At 36.3% G+C, this 18,305-nt stretch overlaps 1 protein-coding gene across 1 annotated transcript in view; it reads right to left on the reverse strand.

The window, feature by feature from the left end:
- Positions 1–18,305, reverse strand: part of LOC150092928 (cholesterol transporter ABCA5-like) — a 640,434-nt gene that overhangs the window by 180,159 nt on the left and 441,970 nt on the right. Inside the window, exon 18 of the mRNA XM_090414108.1 lies at positions 14,611–14,742. Within this exon, the coding sequence (XP_090270234.1) occupies positions 14,611–14,742 (132 nt within the window). The remainder of the gene's footprint in view (positions 1–14,610; positions 14,743–18,305) is intronic.

An 18,305-nucleotide genomic window follows, 5' to 3' on the forward strand; every position in this document is an offset into this window, starting at 1 on the left:
AGCTGATATTTAAATTGCAGCATGTGGGTCTGGATGAGAGGATTGGCTGTCCGATAAGTATCAGAGAGTTGTGTATGGTGGGGCAGTTTCAATGAGGCAGCAGAGGGTTACAAGTGGGGTCCCACAGGGCTCATTACTGGGACCTATAGTGTTTAACCTTTATATCAATGACATTATCAGTGGATTGCAGGGGGATATTCAGTTGTTTGCAGATGATGTGAAGCTGGAAAGGGTTATTAGTAATAGTGCTGATGTGGTAGCCTTGCAAAGGATTTGAATAAGCTAGACAGATTGGTAAATGAATGGGGATCTTGGTTTAATGCAGCAAAATGTAAGGTCTTGAGGTTTGGGACACATCGATGGGTCGCTGCATAGTCTATTGGAGGAACTATACTGGAGGAAGTAGGGGAGACAAGAGATCTGGGGTTGATGATTGATAGAAACCTGAAATTTATGGGACATATTGCAAAGGTGGTGAACTGCAGAGTTTGGTGGATAGAAGAAGTAGAGGTGATATGATTGAGACTTTTAAACTGTTGAGAGGTGGCTACAGGGTTGACACTGGGGAGTTCTTTCGCTTGGTTGAACAGCGGGAAGGAGTGATGACACAGGGCCACCCCTGGAAGTTATAAAAGGAAATTGTGAGCAAGAGGACGAGGAGTGGTTTCTTTGCATGGAGGGTGGTTGAACCATGGAATGCATTGCCTGATAGAGTGGTGAGAGCAAGAACGGTCAATGAGTTTAAGGAGTGGTATGACAGACCTTCGTAGGAGGGACCTCCCACAATGAGTCTTGATAGAAGGAAATTTTCTTTATGGAAATCTCCCACTTGGTCCTTGATTAACACTTTGTTTTCAACTTTTTAAGTGAAGCACTGGTCCAACTTTTTATATTGTCTATCCAATTTATTCTAGGTCTGCCTTTTTTTTTTTTTTTGAGTTCCTGGAATAAGTCCTTCAAGAACTTGCAATGATAGATCATTTGATCTGATGATATGACCAAGCTACATAAGTTGTTTCCTTTGAATCTTAGTTATGATGTTATCTCTTGGACTGGTGAAAAAACTAATTCTTTGTCTTACTTTGAAATTGTTGATGTGATCGGTGTATGGTATTCTTAGGAGTCATCTATAGCACCTCATTTCAAATGCCAACATGTGCTTTTCATCTTCTTTTAGGAGGATCCAAGTTTCACTTCTGTATAGATGTACTGAATTAACTAGTATATCAATAAGGTGTAATCACACTGAATAGGAAAACAATAACTGTCTACCTCTTTCTTGCCACTGAAAAGGATAATGATCCAAATGGATTTATCCTTTTCAGTGTACAGAAAATCCATCCACACTGGAAGGTACAGCCACTATCTATTACACCACCACCCATCCCAGCAATATTGTTATCAAAACCTTAGCAAACAGAGCTAGAACTAGCTGCTCTGACCACATTACCCTCTCATGAGTTCTCTGCTGAAGGTAATCATGTTTGTGACACATTTTTAGCCAATGGCTTCCCTTAACAAAATCAACAGAGCATATATGTCCCTCCCCCCAAAAAATCCATTACCATCCTCTACATCCGAGTTACCTCAGAAAAATCTGCACAAAAAATATGTCCTTCATCTACACTACAGTTGTTCTGGGTGGCAGACCATGTCATGGATACAGATCACTAGATCCAATGGGGATAAACCTCCCTCCTATATACAGAAACAGATTTTAATCAGAGCGACTATTCCTGAAGTCTGCTACTGCATTACAACATTCCCCAAATTTAAATAAATTCAGCTGCATTACATTGCTAAAAATCTATGGGAGACCATCATTTTGAAGCCTTCAGCAAGTGTATCCAATCACTATATCCAATAAGAGGTACCAGTTAGAACTATAGATGCCCCTCTTTTACAATCAGTCTGTGTTTGTCTTCCTACTAATGGGACTGCATGCATGTGCTCAATATATTTCTTTGTGCCCATGAAGATGCCTTGTCACCAAGGTGAAATATTGGCTTATTAACATAATTAGCTAAAGAATTTAGTTAGTTAATTATTAGTTTTAGATGTCTGTTTTTCCACTAAACAGTATGAGTGATAATAATTAACATCCAAGTAACCATATCAGATAAGATCCCAACAATTCTGACTAAAAAATGAACTATAAGCATATATTTCCAAAGGAATTTAAAAAAAAATACATTTGAGAAAGAATAAAAGCACAATACTTACAGCAATATACATAATGGAAATATGATTATCCCAAGAAAAGTATGCATTGCTTTCAGAAATTCCAGATATATAATTCTCTTGTATTAGCCTTATCTACAATAAATAAATAAATAAAATAATAATAATAATAATAATAATAATAATAATAATAATAAATAAATAAATAAAAAATCTGAACAAAATAAAAAGTACAATAATTATGTGTATTTTTTGCTTTGTTCAGGAAAAACATATTAAGGTAATGACAATTTTCTGTAACATATTTCAAAGCATGAATCCATTACTGTTATACATTTAAACATAACTACAATATAATTATACAGTTATATAATCCAATATTTGAAAGGGACAATGCATGTAAGAGCCTTGATTAAGAAGGCATATATGCAGACTATAAGGCAGGTGACTGTAATAAACTCAAAAGACAGCTTAAGGCACTTATGACAATCATAATAAAGGAATAAACAATGCATGGGAATTAATAAAGCATGCCTGAAGTTAGGAGAATTAATCACATAAGCAATAAATGGAAGAACAATATTTTAAAGTAACAGATGCATAAAAGGAAAATGCTGTGGATCCTGTATTGTGAGCACAAGGATGATGAAGCAAAAAAGTACTATAAGGAGCAGGCTAGAGAGTGAACCCATGAGGAGAAACTAAAAGTATATTATGAAAAGAAATTAGCCAATCAGCTCAAGCACAATTTTAGAGAATGTTATCACTGAGTAGTAAGTAGAAAGAAAAATGACCATGGAAGAATAACAATTTTAGTAAATGCAGACTGGAAAATATTTGTCATATGCACAAGAAAAAGCTAAGGCAGGTATTCACTTTAGTCAGGTATACATTCTGGGTAGATCTGCTAGTTGTATCCAGAATAATGGGATATCAGAATAGGTGATGAGGGAATGTGCAAGAGACTTAACAATGCTCCTGTCCAAGCTGTTCAAGTTGAGTCGCAGCATATGCATGATTCTGAATAAGGGAAAGGAGAGCAAGATAATTCTATTATAAAAGAGTAGAACTAGGACTAATGCAAGGAGCTGTAATCTGTATATGTTGTACGGTAATCAACATGGAAATACTGTTTAGGAGTAGCATCCATAGATGGGTAGATAGTACTATGAAAGGCATACACAGGAAAGCATAACTTTGTCAAAGATATATTATATTTGACAAGAAATTATATTCTTCTTTTAATTCTTTGCCCAGGTGTAAGCAAAGTTTGCATGTGAAGTATCTTTACCACAAGTCTACTTATGTACATCAGTTGTCTCAATATCAATAATGCAAAGCACACGTTCTTTCTGACGGGTATACTGCTATACATTAAAGGAAGGATCACTACCTAGATTTGTAACCAATTGAAATAAAATTGACAACTTTATTAAAAGTGGGTCTTGTTTTAGCAATTTGCTTATGCTCTATAACAGAATGACAGCAAAATAGAATAATGGAAATAGATTTCCAAAATACTTCTGGATTTTGCCAAAGCATTTGATAGCATTCCACAATACAGGTTGTGTTACAAAAAGGTATGCAAAAGAGACTTGTAACATAGATAGCAGAGTGGTTGACTGACAAGTACCAAAAATGATATGTAGTGATTGATACTGAGTCTAAGAGCAAGGATGATTATTATTATACAGGCACCTCCATGGAGTCCAAAGACTCATCGTGGGAGACCTAAACTATCCACAATCTATCATACCTCTCCTTGAAATCATTAACAAATAAAGTACTCACAACTGACTCTGGCAACCCATTCCACTCATTCATAACTCTCCAAGCAAAAAATCTAGTCTCACACCCCTACTAACCATACCTTTATTCAACTTCCAGGGATGACTCCTTGTTCCGGCCTCTCCAGCTAAATGCAGAAACATTTCTCTTACATCAGTCCTATCAAACCCTTTAAGCAACTTAAATGTTTCTATCATATCCCCCACTTTTTCTCCTATCAGCCAACTTCTGCAATCCACACATTCTCAATCTACCTTCATAGGGAACATTCTATAGACCACTCACCATCTTTCGTTCACTCACCTCTGAATCTTCTCCACCACTTTCTCATCTTCAAGAAACCCAGGAGACAAGACTTGAGCACAATAATCCAGTGGATGTATTAAGGCCTTATAAAAGAATAACAACTTCTTTATCTCTACTTGTTAATGTGTTAACAAGTTCTCAGCCAAGTAATCATATGAATTACCTTAGCAATATGTACTGTAAACTTTAACTCTCTATTCTACCATCCATCCCTAAAACTCTAGATTCATCTATTTCCTAGAGTACAGTGTCATCAAGCTGATACACAGTTTGTAATCTATTTATCCCAAAATGCATAACTTTACATTTCTCCATGTTAAACTGACATCCATTATCTTTTGCCCATACTGACAGCCTATTTAAATCACCCTGCAAGCTCTCCACATCACTTGATTAACTATTACTCTACCTAATTTTGTATCATAAGCAAACAATTGAATATTTCCTTTAGGGTTATTTCCTATATCATGTATGTACAAATTAAACAGCAATGGTCACAGCACTGAACCTTGCAACACACCACTTCACCTGTTTTTGCCTCGATTGCCCCTCTATATACCATTTTTGATACATGTCCAGCAGCCATCCTCTTATCCACTTAACCAGTGTCATATCCATCTCCCATTTGTACTAATTTGCATAACTGAGTTCCATGTGGTATTCTGTCAAATGCCTTTGCAAAATCCCACAGAATCATTTGATAGCCATTTCCTTCATTCAACTCTGCTGTTACACTATTATGAAAAGACAGTAAATTACTAAGGCATGATCAAAATCCCACAGAAAGCCATATTTCCCCTCACACAGTATCATATTTTTATATACCCATTCTCGAATTCTCTTTTTGATCAATTTTTCCAGTACTTTTACCACCGCATACAAAGGTGGTGGAAAGGCAGCTTTCCACTTCCTTGGAACTCTACCAGAGCTGAGATTTAAATTAAAGAGCCTAGTCACAAGCACTGCCAATACCCTTGCACTTTCTCACAAAATCCGAGCTAATATCTCATCTAATCCCACAGCTGTATTGCAAACTGGTCGTTCAGTAATTCAACTATTTCATTTGCTTCTGTCACCTCATGACCATCATTAAGTTTAATCTTCCATAGTCATTTTTCCTCTTACTTGCCACATAATGAAGGAACTCTTTGGGATTACCTTTGGCCTTCTTGGCTAGATTCTTCTCATAATCTGATTTTGCCTTCTTTGCCTGAGCCTTGTACTGTTCATGAGTTTGCTGATTATATATCCTTTATATATAATATAAAGGATATATAATCCTCCATATATATCCTCCACAGCATTTTCTTCTTCTGCAGCTTGTGCTTAATGATATTACTCATCCATTTAACTCAGGGGTCCAAATTTCTTTGACCATCAACCCCTTCAAGAGTTTCTTGACTTTTTATCGGCTCCCTCTATTTTACTATTACGTAATTATAATAGGACAAGCAAAAACGACGCTAATGTGAGTTTTTAGATTGTTTACTTTATAGTTACAGCATTTATTGTATGTGTAATATAGTATATATTATTATATTGGCTTAACGTCAAACGGAGATACGTTTTTGTTTTTGACGTCCTTCTTAACGTTACATATTTGATAGGAGGGATAGATAATATGTAAAATATAAAATATAAAATATATGGGACATGTTAGAAAAAAAAGAGCTGGGAGCAAAACTCTTCTGTCAAATCTCAGTCAGTTAAAAGACATTTGGTGAATGCTTGGTATGTTGTAGATGCAATCCAACACCTTGTGGAATCTATGCCAAACTCCATATGTGCTATAATTTGAGCTAAAGAAGGTCCAAGATGGTATTAAACAATTCAGTATGTATATGTACATGTATCTGGTATATTTTAATCTGTGATTTTCAATTCTGATCATAGCTGCATAGTCCAGATCCTCCTATTTCAAGGTCATCATAAGAATGCATGCCTTGAACCATCCAGGGTAGAGGTTAAAGTCACATCCATGTAATCTAGGGATAAGATCCTCAGAGGAGTAAACTAGTTAAGATTTTAGTAAGGGATATGAAAGTAATATTCAGTTGATATTTCTTCAATAATCCTACTACTTACTTTCCAAGAAGCCTTTGAAATGCACAGTGCCTACCCCTTTGTATCCAGTGAGATTTTTTCTAAATGTTTTACAGATGACAATGAGGGAAAGATAGCCCAGGCCATATAGCAATGTGTAAAGAAGGCTCCCATTTCAGATACATTTGTTTGAAATAATTAATGGTAAATAGGTATGTTCATGAGTGAAAGTTGCTGTAAAAGTTGTGCACTTGCAATATTTTTAGTGTGTGCATGGGATTTTTAAGTTAGTATATGGATTTGTTTAAATTAGAGCTTAGTATAGTAATCGATGAAGGCAGTGGCCTTGTCCATGCAGGAATTTAATTTCAATTTCAGTCGTTTCATGAAATGTGAGGTGTGCTATATGTACTCGTTCAATTATATAGATAAATTGTGAATATTTAAGGCGGATGGAAGTAGGGTGTGTGTGAAGTGTGAGCTGAATGAGGACTTGATGAATACTAATGTGTTGATAACTGAAAGTGTGTTAGTAGTGAGAATGCTACAAGGAGGATGAGTGCTCACCTGATAGAAAAGGATGGTGTAAAAGACCAGTGAAATAATGGTACCATAAAAGAGAATGAGTGATCTGAGAAACTTAACAATCGATGGTAAGAAAGAAGAAAGTGATGCAAATGTAGTGAAAATTAAAAAACCAAAGCGCAGTTAAAGATAAGGTAGCAAATGGCATTGACTGCAAATAAGCATGTATGGCTGGCAAAACAAAATTCAGAGAGTGAATGAGAGCCAAAATGTGATTCAAGATTTGAAAGTTGAGTTGGTTAAGTTGAGGCAAGAGATGAAATAGATGCAGAATGAAGTTAAAAAAATTCAAGATATGTATGGAAGAGTGAGAATAATGAAAACGAATAATATTGGTATAAAAGAGATAACAAAAGACTGCAAATGGCTTTGTATGGGAGAGTTAACATCCATCCTGTATTGTCTCTACAATATTTTATACCTAACTAATACTTATTCTAATGTGTGGAAGCAATTATACATCCAGCCTACAAAAAAGGAAGATGAAAGTCTACCATCAACCTACTGACCAATTGCCATCATCTCAAGCATCTCCAAAATAATGAAGAATGCCATCAATAGTTAAATTCTCCACTACATAGAGATCTACCAGTTAATCAGCAACCACTGGCATGGATTCCATCACTGAAAGTCCATGGTAACCTCTTAGCCTACCTGGAGATGTACCATGGGAAGGTTTGGAGAAATATATAATGTTGCTCCTGACATTTACAGAGCTTTTGGTAATGACACTGAGACCTGCTAAACAAATTGCATATCCTTTGGTCTACTTAATGTAACTGGGTAGCCAGCTTTCTCTCTGGCCATTTACTGTGTGTGATGGTAGATAACTCCCTCTCTTTGAAGACTGCCGCCAATGCAGAAGTGCATTAGGGAGCTCTGTTCTATCACCTACCCACTTTCTCCTGTACATAAATGACCTACTCTCAATCACCAGTAATCCTATTGATAGAGCTTTGCTAATGACAGTACTCTACACTCATCCTAGTTTGGGGAGTCTGACAAACTACAGGATTTTCAGACTCCCCAAACTTCAAGATGATCTTCGACCAGTGCCTTAAAAACTGATCTGCATACCATCCTTCGATGGGATGATGATAATGTGTTTATTACACTGGTTTGTGTAACAATACACTAAAATGCAGTCTTACTTTTCTCTTTCCTAAAGGAGCTCAGTTCAGTAATACACAAATAACTGGACAGGAGTAAATCTTTCTACTTGAACTAACATTTATGGGGGGAGGGGGACAAAAAGGTTCGGATAAACACCTAGAATGAAAATAATATTAAAGCAACTGATATAACCACAAGAAAGACCATATCTTAAAACTCTTTTACCCTCATGTTTCATCAAATTGTAATAATTTGTTTAGAATATATAATAAGACACGTCAGAGGGTTTGAAGAAATTCAAAGACACAAAGGTGAAGGCGATTATCAAGTTTTACATGCTGCAAGAAAAGTCCATAACTGAGATACAATAACAAAAACTTTGTGTGAGACTTTAGGGGACTGTGCCCCAGCATATCTAACAGTTGCCAGATGGATAGCCAAGTTTAAAACTGGGCATTGTGAGACAACAGATGCCACCAGTCAGGAAGACCTTCCACAGCAATCACGCATGAAACATCGATGCAGTGCATGCCATAGACGAATACCAGCCAAAAACATTGCAAAGAATCTGGGAAGATCCAGGGAATGAGTTGGGATTATTATCCACCAACATCTGGACATGCAGAAGCCCTCAGCGAAGTGGGTCCCCAAATGTTTGAATGCTGACCAAAAGAGAGAACATGTGCTGTCATCTCATGGGATTTTGGGGTCATTTTGAGAAATCAGGTGCAAATATTTTGGCTATTGTGACTGTTAATGAAACATGGCTTCACCGCTATGACCTAGAGACCAAACAACAGTCAATGGAATGGAGATACAAAGGTCCACTCAAACCCAAAAGTCAGCAGGGAAGGTCTTGCCAGCATCTTTTGAGATATGGATGGTGAAATTGTTTCAACACCAGTTTATTCAACAGCTCTGAAGGAAAACACAGCAGGAAAATGAGCAGAGGCATGTCACTTGTGCAGGACAATGCACCTGCTCACACTGCTCATGAAACCCAACAGACAATATACAACTTGGGCTTTCAATGTCTTCCACATCCACCCAATGCCAGACTTGGCCCCATCTGACTATTTCCTTTTCCCAAATTTAAAGAAACACTTGAAAGGAACAAAATTTACCACAGATGATGAAGTCATATCTGCAGCTGAAGACTGGTTTGTGTAACAAGGGAAAGATTTTTTTCTCAGAGGATTGCAAATGATGCAGCAAGGTTGTAACAAGTGTATAACACTTTGTGGGGAATATGTAGAATAATATGTAAGTTACATGGTTCTATCTCAATCCCTTTATAGTGATTATCACAACTTTTCATCATACTTTCGCACCTCCAGCCTCTCCTAGCATGCATCAATAGCTTCCTCAGTACCAAAAAACTGAGCATTCTTTTCTGATCAAAATGCTGTTTTACATCCACTCACCCACCCAATGATATACAAATCCACCACCCATTCTTATAATACTGCTCACATTTGGTGCATAAAACTTTTGTAAAAAAGTTTCAATGTTTCAGCACTGTGTGTTGCATAAAAAATAAATAAAATTTATTATTATTTTTTATTTGTGCTGCCAATAGGTTTATGTATTCTTTAATACTAGCTGTTTATAAAGGACACAGAATTTGACAAAATCTCAAGTTATTACATGAATAAACAAACTAAAATCCTCTCAGGAATACCAAATGGCTTAATAGTTAGGAAAAATTTCAATAGGTTTTAACTTACTAAATCAATAGGTCAGTCTGAATATTTCTTTCACAAAGCCTACCTCTGAAGCAATAGACCTAAATAACTAGAAAAAATAAACTTCCAAGTGCAAAAGCCATACTCTACTCCCTATTACATTAAAAAAGCACCACATCCAAAATACTAGGCATTCATACCTAGTTTTTTGATGCTGAGGAAGCATCCAAAAAAAATTATATGGGGTGAATGGAATCCTTTCCTTCATGCTTACACAGTGATCAGAATACATCATGAAAATTATAGAAACAACTACTGTGTTAGAGTAAAACTCTAGTTTAATATAAGCCAAAATAAACAGTCGTGTGGAAAGGCTTATGTGTTCATCACACGTGTTGATTGGAATTTAATGGTATAGATTTTGTTTTTTTCCAATTGATCCTGTGTGCGAGGATATCCAAAGCATGGTCTGCCAGACCCGACTTGCCATAGCAAAAATTTAAAATCTAATCAACAAAATAAACAGTCAACATTTCAACTTTAAGGTTATCATCTGGAGTATACACATATATACAGAGAAACAAGCTGCACTACAATCTACATGGTATGCTAAAGTTACTGATCTACCGTTAAAAACTACTGATCTGACTTCTAGCAAGAAAACAAAAAAATAATAATAATAATAAACCTTACTACATCAAATCAAGAGTCCTGTTATTATTATTATTATCTATTAGGTTATAAAATTAAATTAAGCTGGAGAGCAATATGTTCATGCAAAAACTTACTCGTATAAATATATATATAAATTATAACAAACCAGTATGGATGGTGGCCAATAAAAGCTGAAAAATTGTTTAGAATCTTAAAGCCAGTTTTTGCTGGAAAACTAAGTGGGCTGAATGTGTACCATCCAAATTCTTGGGATTTTTATGCCACCATTATTGTTAAGATTAGGGTGGGTAATCAAAAATCAAAATTTGGATAAATGAAACATTATATAGAGCAATACACAGTCTATATTTAATTTGTCAGTCAGCAGTTAGAATTGAAGGAAATACAGGAAGATGGTTTGATGAAAATCAGGTTACAAGTCAGGTAAGACAAGAATGCACATTATCTATCATGCTGGAGGTTTAATGGAATATTTACAGCAGTAGGAAAGGATTAAAACTAACTTTAATGCTTCCAATATTTCATCTCAGTCACTGAGACATTTTCAGGAATTACAAATAACTTTTACACTTAAATATAACACAATACTTAGTGAAACATGTGGGTGACTCTAAAGTCTATCTGGGTGGTGCGCCCTTATCAGATACTATGGACATTTGTAGGTGACCAAGGATATAAAGTGGAATCTCTGATAATTAATGTTTCCCAAATTTGGGGAAGTTTTATGCAGCTGTATTTATTTAATTTATTTAAGTTAAGGGATATTACATCCCATATTGTTTCATAGCTGAATAAGAAACTCAAAGAGTTTCATGCCAAATATAGAAACTATATAAAGTTCGGCGAGTCCAAGCATAAGCAAATACCTGGATAGTGCAACACTGAGGCAACTCATAGTAAGGGTGGAGCAAGCTCTGATCACTTTTCTTGGTATTTACCCATAATGTGAAACCCAGCTCCTAGGAGCTGTATTACTGTTCTACATTATGAGAGAAGGTCACCACCCAGACCAGTTTCGACCTTTATTGAGGTCTCATCAGTGAGTAGGTAGACCTAGTTAATTAATTCCAAGTTTGTAGCGAACAGAACTTACATACTCTACTATAAGAATTGCCAAGAAGGTGTCCTAATAAATTACTAATTATAAAGTTTCTTATAATTATATATTTTTTATAATTATATACTTATATAATTATAAATTATATAAATTACTAATTATATAGAACTTTATATAGTTTCTATATTCGGCATGAAACTCTTTGAGTTTCTTATTCGGCTATGAAATAATATAGGATGTAATATCCCTTAACTGAAATAATTTCACGTCGCTGAATTGAAGCCTTTGGCTCTTCATATAATTAGTATTTATTTAAATTCAGTTGATTTCTGAGTGCTATTGCAGACTCTAAAAACAATATTTCTTTTTTGAATGTACTATGATGCAGCATGGTGGTTTTTCTCCAGGAGATCCTGGGGGTTGTATCCAAAATGTCATTCTGGCAAGGCCAGAATGATCATAGTCATGATTGCAGATGTATGATTTGTGTCCTTCTAAACTGATGGTTGCTGGATTATATGAATCCAGGTTGTGCCTGGATTATATGAAGTAAGCCAGCTTGCAGGAACAGGGTACTTTATATAATCCAGGCACTGAGAGAGGAAGGAGCCGATCTTTGGTAGACCGGATAAGGGTAGCAAGTTTACAGTGGGGCTTAAACACTGTGTAGAGGTTGTACTTTCTTAAGGACCTGGCTATTTTTTCTAATGTGTCATGGATGTAGGGTATGGTGATAGCATTTCTGAAATCCTTCTGAAGAGATGGCTAGGAAATGGGGAAGGAACTGATTGTTTTTTTAATTCTGAAATCGCTGTATCCATTGGAAAGGAAGGTGTTGTGTATATGGTTGAGTTCAGTTGAAAGGGAAGTTCCACTTGAACAAAGATTGTGGGCTTTTAATCTAACTTTTAATAATGACATATTGGTGAGAGGGGATGGTGGTGGGAGAGTTTGTGAATGTATCTACCTGTGTGAGTAGGTTTTCTATATAGAGTGAAGGAAAGGTTATCATTAGGAAATGTTACTAAGATGTCTAGGAAGGATAAACTATTATTTTCCTTTTCCATCATAAACTGGATTCTTAGACGTAGGCTATTGAGGTGACTGAGGAAGGAGTCTAATGTGCCTGGGCCATGAGGCCAAATAGAGAACACATCTACATATCTTAGCCAGATAGAAGGTTTAAGAGGGGGGGGCTGAATCTATGGCTCATCTTTCAAAATTTTCCATGTAAAATTTTGGCAAGAAGGGGTGAGAGGGAGGAAACCCATAGTAATTCCCTCCATCTGTTTGTAAATTTTGTTCTTCCAAGAAAAATAACCAGAATTGATGGAAAGGGAAAATAGATCTAAGATATCAGGACGAAAAACGTTTTTAAGAGTGTTAAAGTGTCATATATCTGTATTATTTAAAGTTTGATTTTCAATCAAGGTTTTAAAATGGGCAGAGATTTTTAGATAGGATGTGGTAAGTCCAGTGAGGGGGGTGGGGCAAAGAGTTAGCCAGCTGCTTTGACAGTTTGTAGCATGGTGCATCAGTGCCATCTACTATAGGTCTTAGGAGGGGAATTAGGTTTGTGGATTTTTGGTAAACCGTATATTCAGGGGGGAGTGAGTTTTTTTGTAATGTTTGGCGACCAGGAGGATACTTTTTTAAGTAAGTTTTTTAATTTTTTTGACTTGCATTTTTGTGGGATCATGCTCTAGTGGGATGTAGGTAGAGCAAACTTGGAAAATAATCTCCATTTTTTGATTATATTCTGTGGCATTAAGGATGGCTGTGGCATTACCCTTATCAGCTCTTGTGATGATGATACTTTTTTCTTTCCATAATTTTCTGAGAGCAGTGAGTGGGCAGGAAGATAAATTACTTTTGGCTGCCAGGCATTAAAAAACTCAAACCTTTCATCTCAGGAAAATACAAAACTGAAGTATACAAGACAGTGTTTATACCAGTTTTAAGTTATGGATCTCAGAGTTGAGTTAGAAATAAAGTACTTGATCAAAGACTAAAGACCACAGATATGAGGGATCTGAGAAAAATTAGGGAAGTGAACTGATAGCATCAATGGCAGAATCATCTACTGACATTTGTCTTGTCTTCTCGTGATATGGCCACTTAAATAGAATGTGTGAACAAAGGTTGGCAAAACAGGTGTTTGATGCCAAGATGGCAGGAAAGAGACCCAGAGGAAGACAAGGTTTAGGTGGATTGATTCAGTCAGAAGTGCATGCCTTAGAAGCACGAAATGTTAGATATGATAATATTGAAGTGCTCAAGTAATAGATTGATCTGGAAGAAAAGTTGATAAGAGATTATTGAGAGCTTGTGGATTGCAGAGATTGGTTGATAGGCGAAGAAGAGGGGATATGATAGAAACATTCAAATTACTAAAAGGTTTTTATAGGATTGATGCAGGGGAAATGTTTCAGCTGTGTGATAGTGATGGAAGAACAAGAGGTCATCTCTGGAAATTAAAGAAGAGTGTGGTTAACAAAGGTGTCAGAACAAGGTTTTTTGCCTGGAGGGTGGTGAATGAGTGGAATTCATTGCCTGACTTTGTTGTGAGCTCTTCATCTGTAAATGAATTCAAGAAGAGATATGACAGATATTGTTTTGCTAGCTTGGGTCTCCCGCGATGAGTCTACTGACTCCATGGAGATACCCGTAATAATAATAATAATAATTATTATAATAATGTAAACTTTAATCATGTAGTGCTGTCATAGTAACCTAAACATCCCTTTTGGTACATATCAGGAAATTGATGATGACAATGAAAACTGAATTACTAAATAGCAACCAATATCCCCTTCTTGTTACCAAAGATCCCACCAGAAAAAAACCTTGGCACTTATCAAGAACAAACTTCACAGTACGTATCTGTTCATTCAATATGCGTTTTTTTAGGATACCTTTAATGGGATGATGAGTTTTATAAACCTATAAACATGCAGAAGGAAGAGTCATATGCTTTTTCCTTCACTACCAATTCCTATATGGAGTTGCTAGTGGAGTAGGGTGTATGTGTGTGCCATGGTATATACAAGGATTACTGAGTAAATAATGTTTCATGTCTGTTGCATGTTTAACACACAGACAAAAAATAAACAAAACTTTTGTTTTACCACTTTCAAAATAAATATCAGTTATTAATAAAGGAAATTATTATCTTACCTTGGCAATCAAAAACATTCCCATAGAAAGAGAATAAAAGGGATTAAGAAAACTGAAAGCATAATGAAGATTAACAGCAGTACTCGAACTCATATTTAATGATATGCTGGGAATAGTTGTGGCTAATGATAACTAAAAGAAAAATATAATTAAAATTAGTATATAACAACATATATATTCAATTGCTTTACATATATTGTGTGTGAAAAGTATATCCAAACTTATTACAATTTTAAAAATTGTATGCTACAACATAAATAATAAATTTAAGAAGTATAAGGAGAAAAAGAAATGGTTCAAGTTAAGCCTGGAGAAGTCACATCAAACAAATGGTGTCAGTGGAACTAGCTACATATCCAGGAATAAGCTGCTGTGTTTGTATACAAATGCTAGAAGTGTAAGAAACAAGGCAAATGGTTGCATTAATTGAATATGTTCACCCAAAAACTGTTGGAATAAGTGAGACATGGTTGGATGAGGATAACATCCTGAGAGAAATAGAGGTGGAAGGGTATGATGTGTTTCGTGAGAATAGAAAGGGTAAAAAGGAAGTGGGAAGGGGCTGCTATTGATAATAGAGAAAAAGTTATGTCCATACAAAGTAGAGATGCAAGAGGGAAACAGTGCCAGTGGTTTTGAGGCAGTATGGTGTGAGCTAGAGGTGAATAGAATGAAATACTTAGTTGGATGTTGTTATAGCCCTGGTAATGTGGATAGTAGTGACTATGAAATGCATAATCCAATTAGTCAAGGCCATAAGAAAAGGGTGATTATTATGGGTTATTTTAACTTTGGCAATATAGACCGGAATGATGAGATAGCAACTGGAAGTAGAGAAAATGAGTCTCTTAAGTTTTTGAGGGACACCTACCTCAGACAGTATATAACAGAGGGCACACAAAGATTGAGGGTCATGAATTTGATCATCTCATCAGAGGATGTAATTATAAATGAGGTGTCGTATCACCCTCCAGTTGTTGAGAGTGACCATCAAGTGATTACCTAGGTAGTTGCCAGCAATGTCAGGAACTCTGTGAGAAAAGGGTATATGTGGAACTACAAGGCTGGTGATTATGAAGAGCTCAGGAGAAAAACTGCAAGTATGGCATGGAATGAGGAGTCAGCTGGAAAAGAGATCAATGCAGCTTGGGGGGGATATTCAAGAACTATCTAGCAGAAGCAAAGTCTAAATGTATTCCAAAGGTCAGAAGGTTAAATAAAGTAGGTGTGAAATGGATGAATGAAGAGATTAAGCATGCGATACAGAGAAAAAAGACATTATGGAGACAGCATAAGAGAAGTGGTAGTAAGCAATTCCATGAGGATTACAACTACCAGGCAAGGAGGGTGACTTGGTTGGTAAGGGTAGCAAAAGTGAAGTATGAGCAGCAGTTACCTAATGAAGTCAAAAAGAAGCCTAGGGAATTTTTTTGATATGTAGCCAGCAAAAAAAAAAAAAAAAAAAAAAAAAAAAAAATGATTAGGGAAAGATGACACTGATTAGAGAAAATTGTATAAGGACAACTACCACAGAAGATATAGTGGAGATACTTAAGGTTTTTCATTTTTGTGAATGTGACATCATGAAGAGATTGAGAGCAGTTCATGATGGGGAGGAGAGACTGACTGTAAGTGAGCAAGAAGTGTATGAGAAATTGAGCAAACTTGATGTTAATAAGGCTGTGGGACTTGATAATATATCACCACGTATTATTATTATCATTATCAACATTTGACCTCCATGGAGTCAGAGACTCACCATGGGAGGTACTCACTATTGCATACAATGCTCATCCAACCACCTCTTAAACTGATTCAATGTATCCACATCCACAACACACTCAGGCAATGCATTCTACTCACCAACTGCCCTCCATGCAAAGAACCTGCTTCTCACTCCTTTGCTCACACCTTCCTTATACAGTTTCCAGCAATGGCCTCTTGTTCTACTTCCCTCTCCCATTCTATGAAAAATGTCTTCCATGTCTACCTGATAACAACCCCTGACCAGCTTATATGTCTCAATCATACCCCCCCTTCCTCCTGTTTACGAGGCTTTGCAACTTACATTCTCTCAATCTGTCATAGTATTCCACATTCCACAGACTACTGACTACCTTTGTGAATCTCCTCTGTACCCTTTGCACATATCCTCATCACCATGAAATCCTGGCAACCAAATCTGTGCACAATAATCCATATGAGGCCTAATCAAGGTCTTATACAATTGAATCATAACCTCTCTATCTCTGCATGTCAGGATTCTCTGCATCATTGCCATTATTCGATGTGATGTCTTCACAACTTGTGCAATGTGCACCCTGAATTTCAGGTCCTTGTCCACTATCACTCCTAGATCTCTCATCTCCTCTACTTCTGTTAAAGTTTCCCCACCAAGTGCATACTTTGCATCCCATCGTTGCTTACCAAATCTCAAAACTTTACACTTGGCAACATTGAACTGACAGTTCCACTTACCTACCCATTCATGCAATCTATTCAAGTCCTCTTGTAAGGCATTAACATCAGCCTGACTGTGTATTGGTATATAGTGTTGTTAATCTTGAAGAAATTAGACTGACGGCAGTGTTTAAACATCAACAGAATCCTATATCAAGAATAGTCTGCACTTTTTAAATAAACTCCAAGCCATTAAGATTGCACCAACAGACATGCTAGCCAGTCTAGATGTTGTATTCCTTTTCACCAATGTACCAGTAGAGGAGGTAATAAACATCATTCAAGACCTCTTTCCTCTAGACATCACACAGATGTTTAAACACTGCCTTCAGTCTAATTTCTTCAAGGTTAACAACATTATATACCAACAATTAGAAGGCCTAGCAGTGGGAAACGTGATATCACCATCTTGTGCAGACCTTTTCATGGAAAACTTGAAAAAGAAATTCTCTCCACAATCTCCTCTAGACCATCTATATGGTGGAGATATGTAGATGATATTTTCATTATATGGCAAGACAGCTTAGAAAACCTAAAATCGTTTGTGAATAAAATCAACTCAATACATAACAAGATATGTTAAAGATACCAAGCAATTTTAAACCTGGTTTTACTCCATTTTTCCCAAGTGAGCAAACAGACAAAATGTCAAGTTTGTGCCTGCAATTGATGCAAGACTAGCTGATCCCACAGGTAGTGCAAAAACCAAGGCAACTCATGGTAAAGGTGGAGCAAGTTCTGATCACTAATCTTAATATTTACCCTTAATGCCAAAACATATCTCCAAGAAGGGGATGTATGATGTTTTGTATTAAAGGCAAGGGGCCACTACCCAGACTGGTTTCGACCTTTATTGAGGTCTCATCAGTGGGAGCCAGGCTAGAAATACCAAGATTTAGTAATGCAGAGCTTATATAAGTATTTTACCAAAACAAGTTACCATAAGGTGCTTTAACCTTATTAAATAAAAATCTCAGGAGGAGATCTAAATGTAGAAAGTATTTTTAACTTGGGTATAATTATGTTAAAGATACCAAGCAATTTTAAACCTGGTTTTACTCCATTTTTCCCAAGTGAGCAAACAGACAAAATGTCAAGTTTGCGCCTGCAATTGATGCAAGACTAGCTGATCCCACAGGTAGTGCAAGACCAAGGCAACTCGTGGTAAAGGTAGTGGCCCCTTGCCTTTAATACAAAACATCATACATCCCCTTCTTGGAGATGTGTTTTGGCAT

This window comes from Typopeltis vanoorti, chromosome 24 (assembly GCF_054136105.1).
Source record: "Typopeltis vanoorti isolate ZY-2024b chromosome 24, IOZ_Tvanoo_1.0, whole genome shotgun sequence".
In the NCBI taxonomy this organism is placed as follows: domain Eukaryota; kingdom Metazoa; phylum Arthropoda; class Arachnida; order Uropygi; family Thelyphonidae; genus Typopeltis; species Typopeltis vanoorti.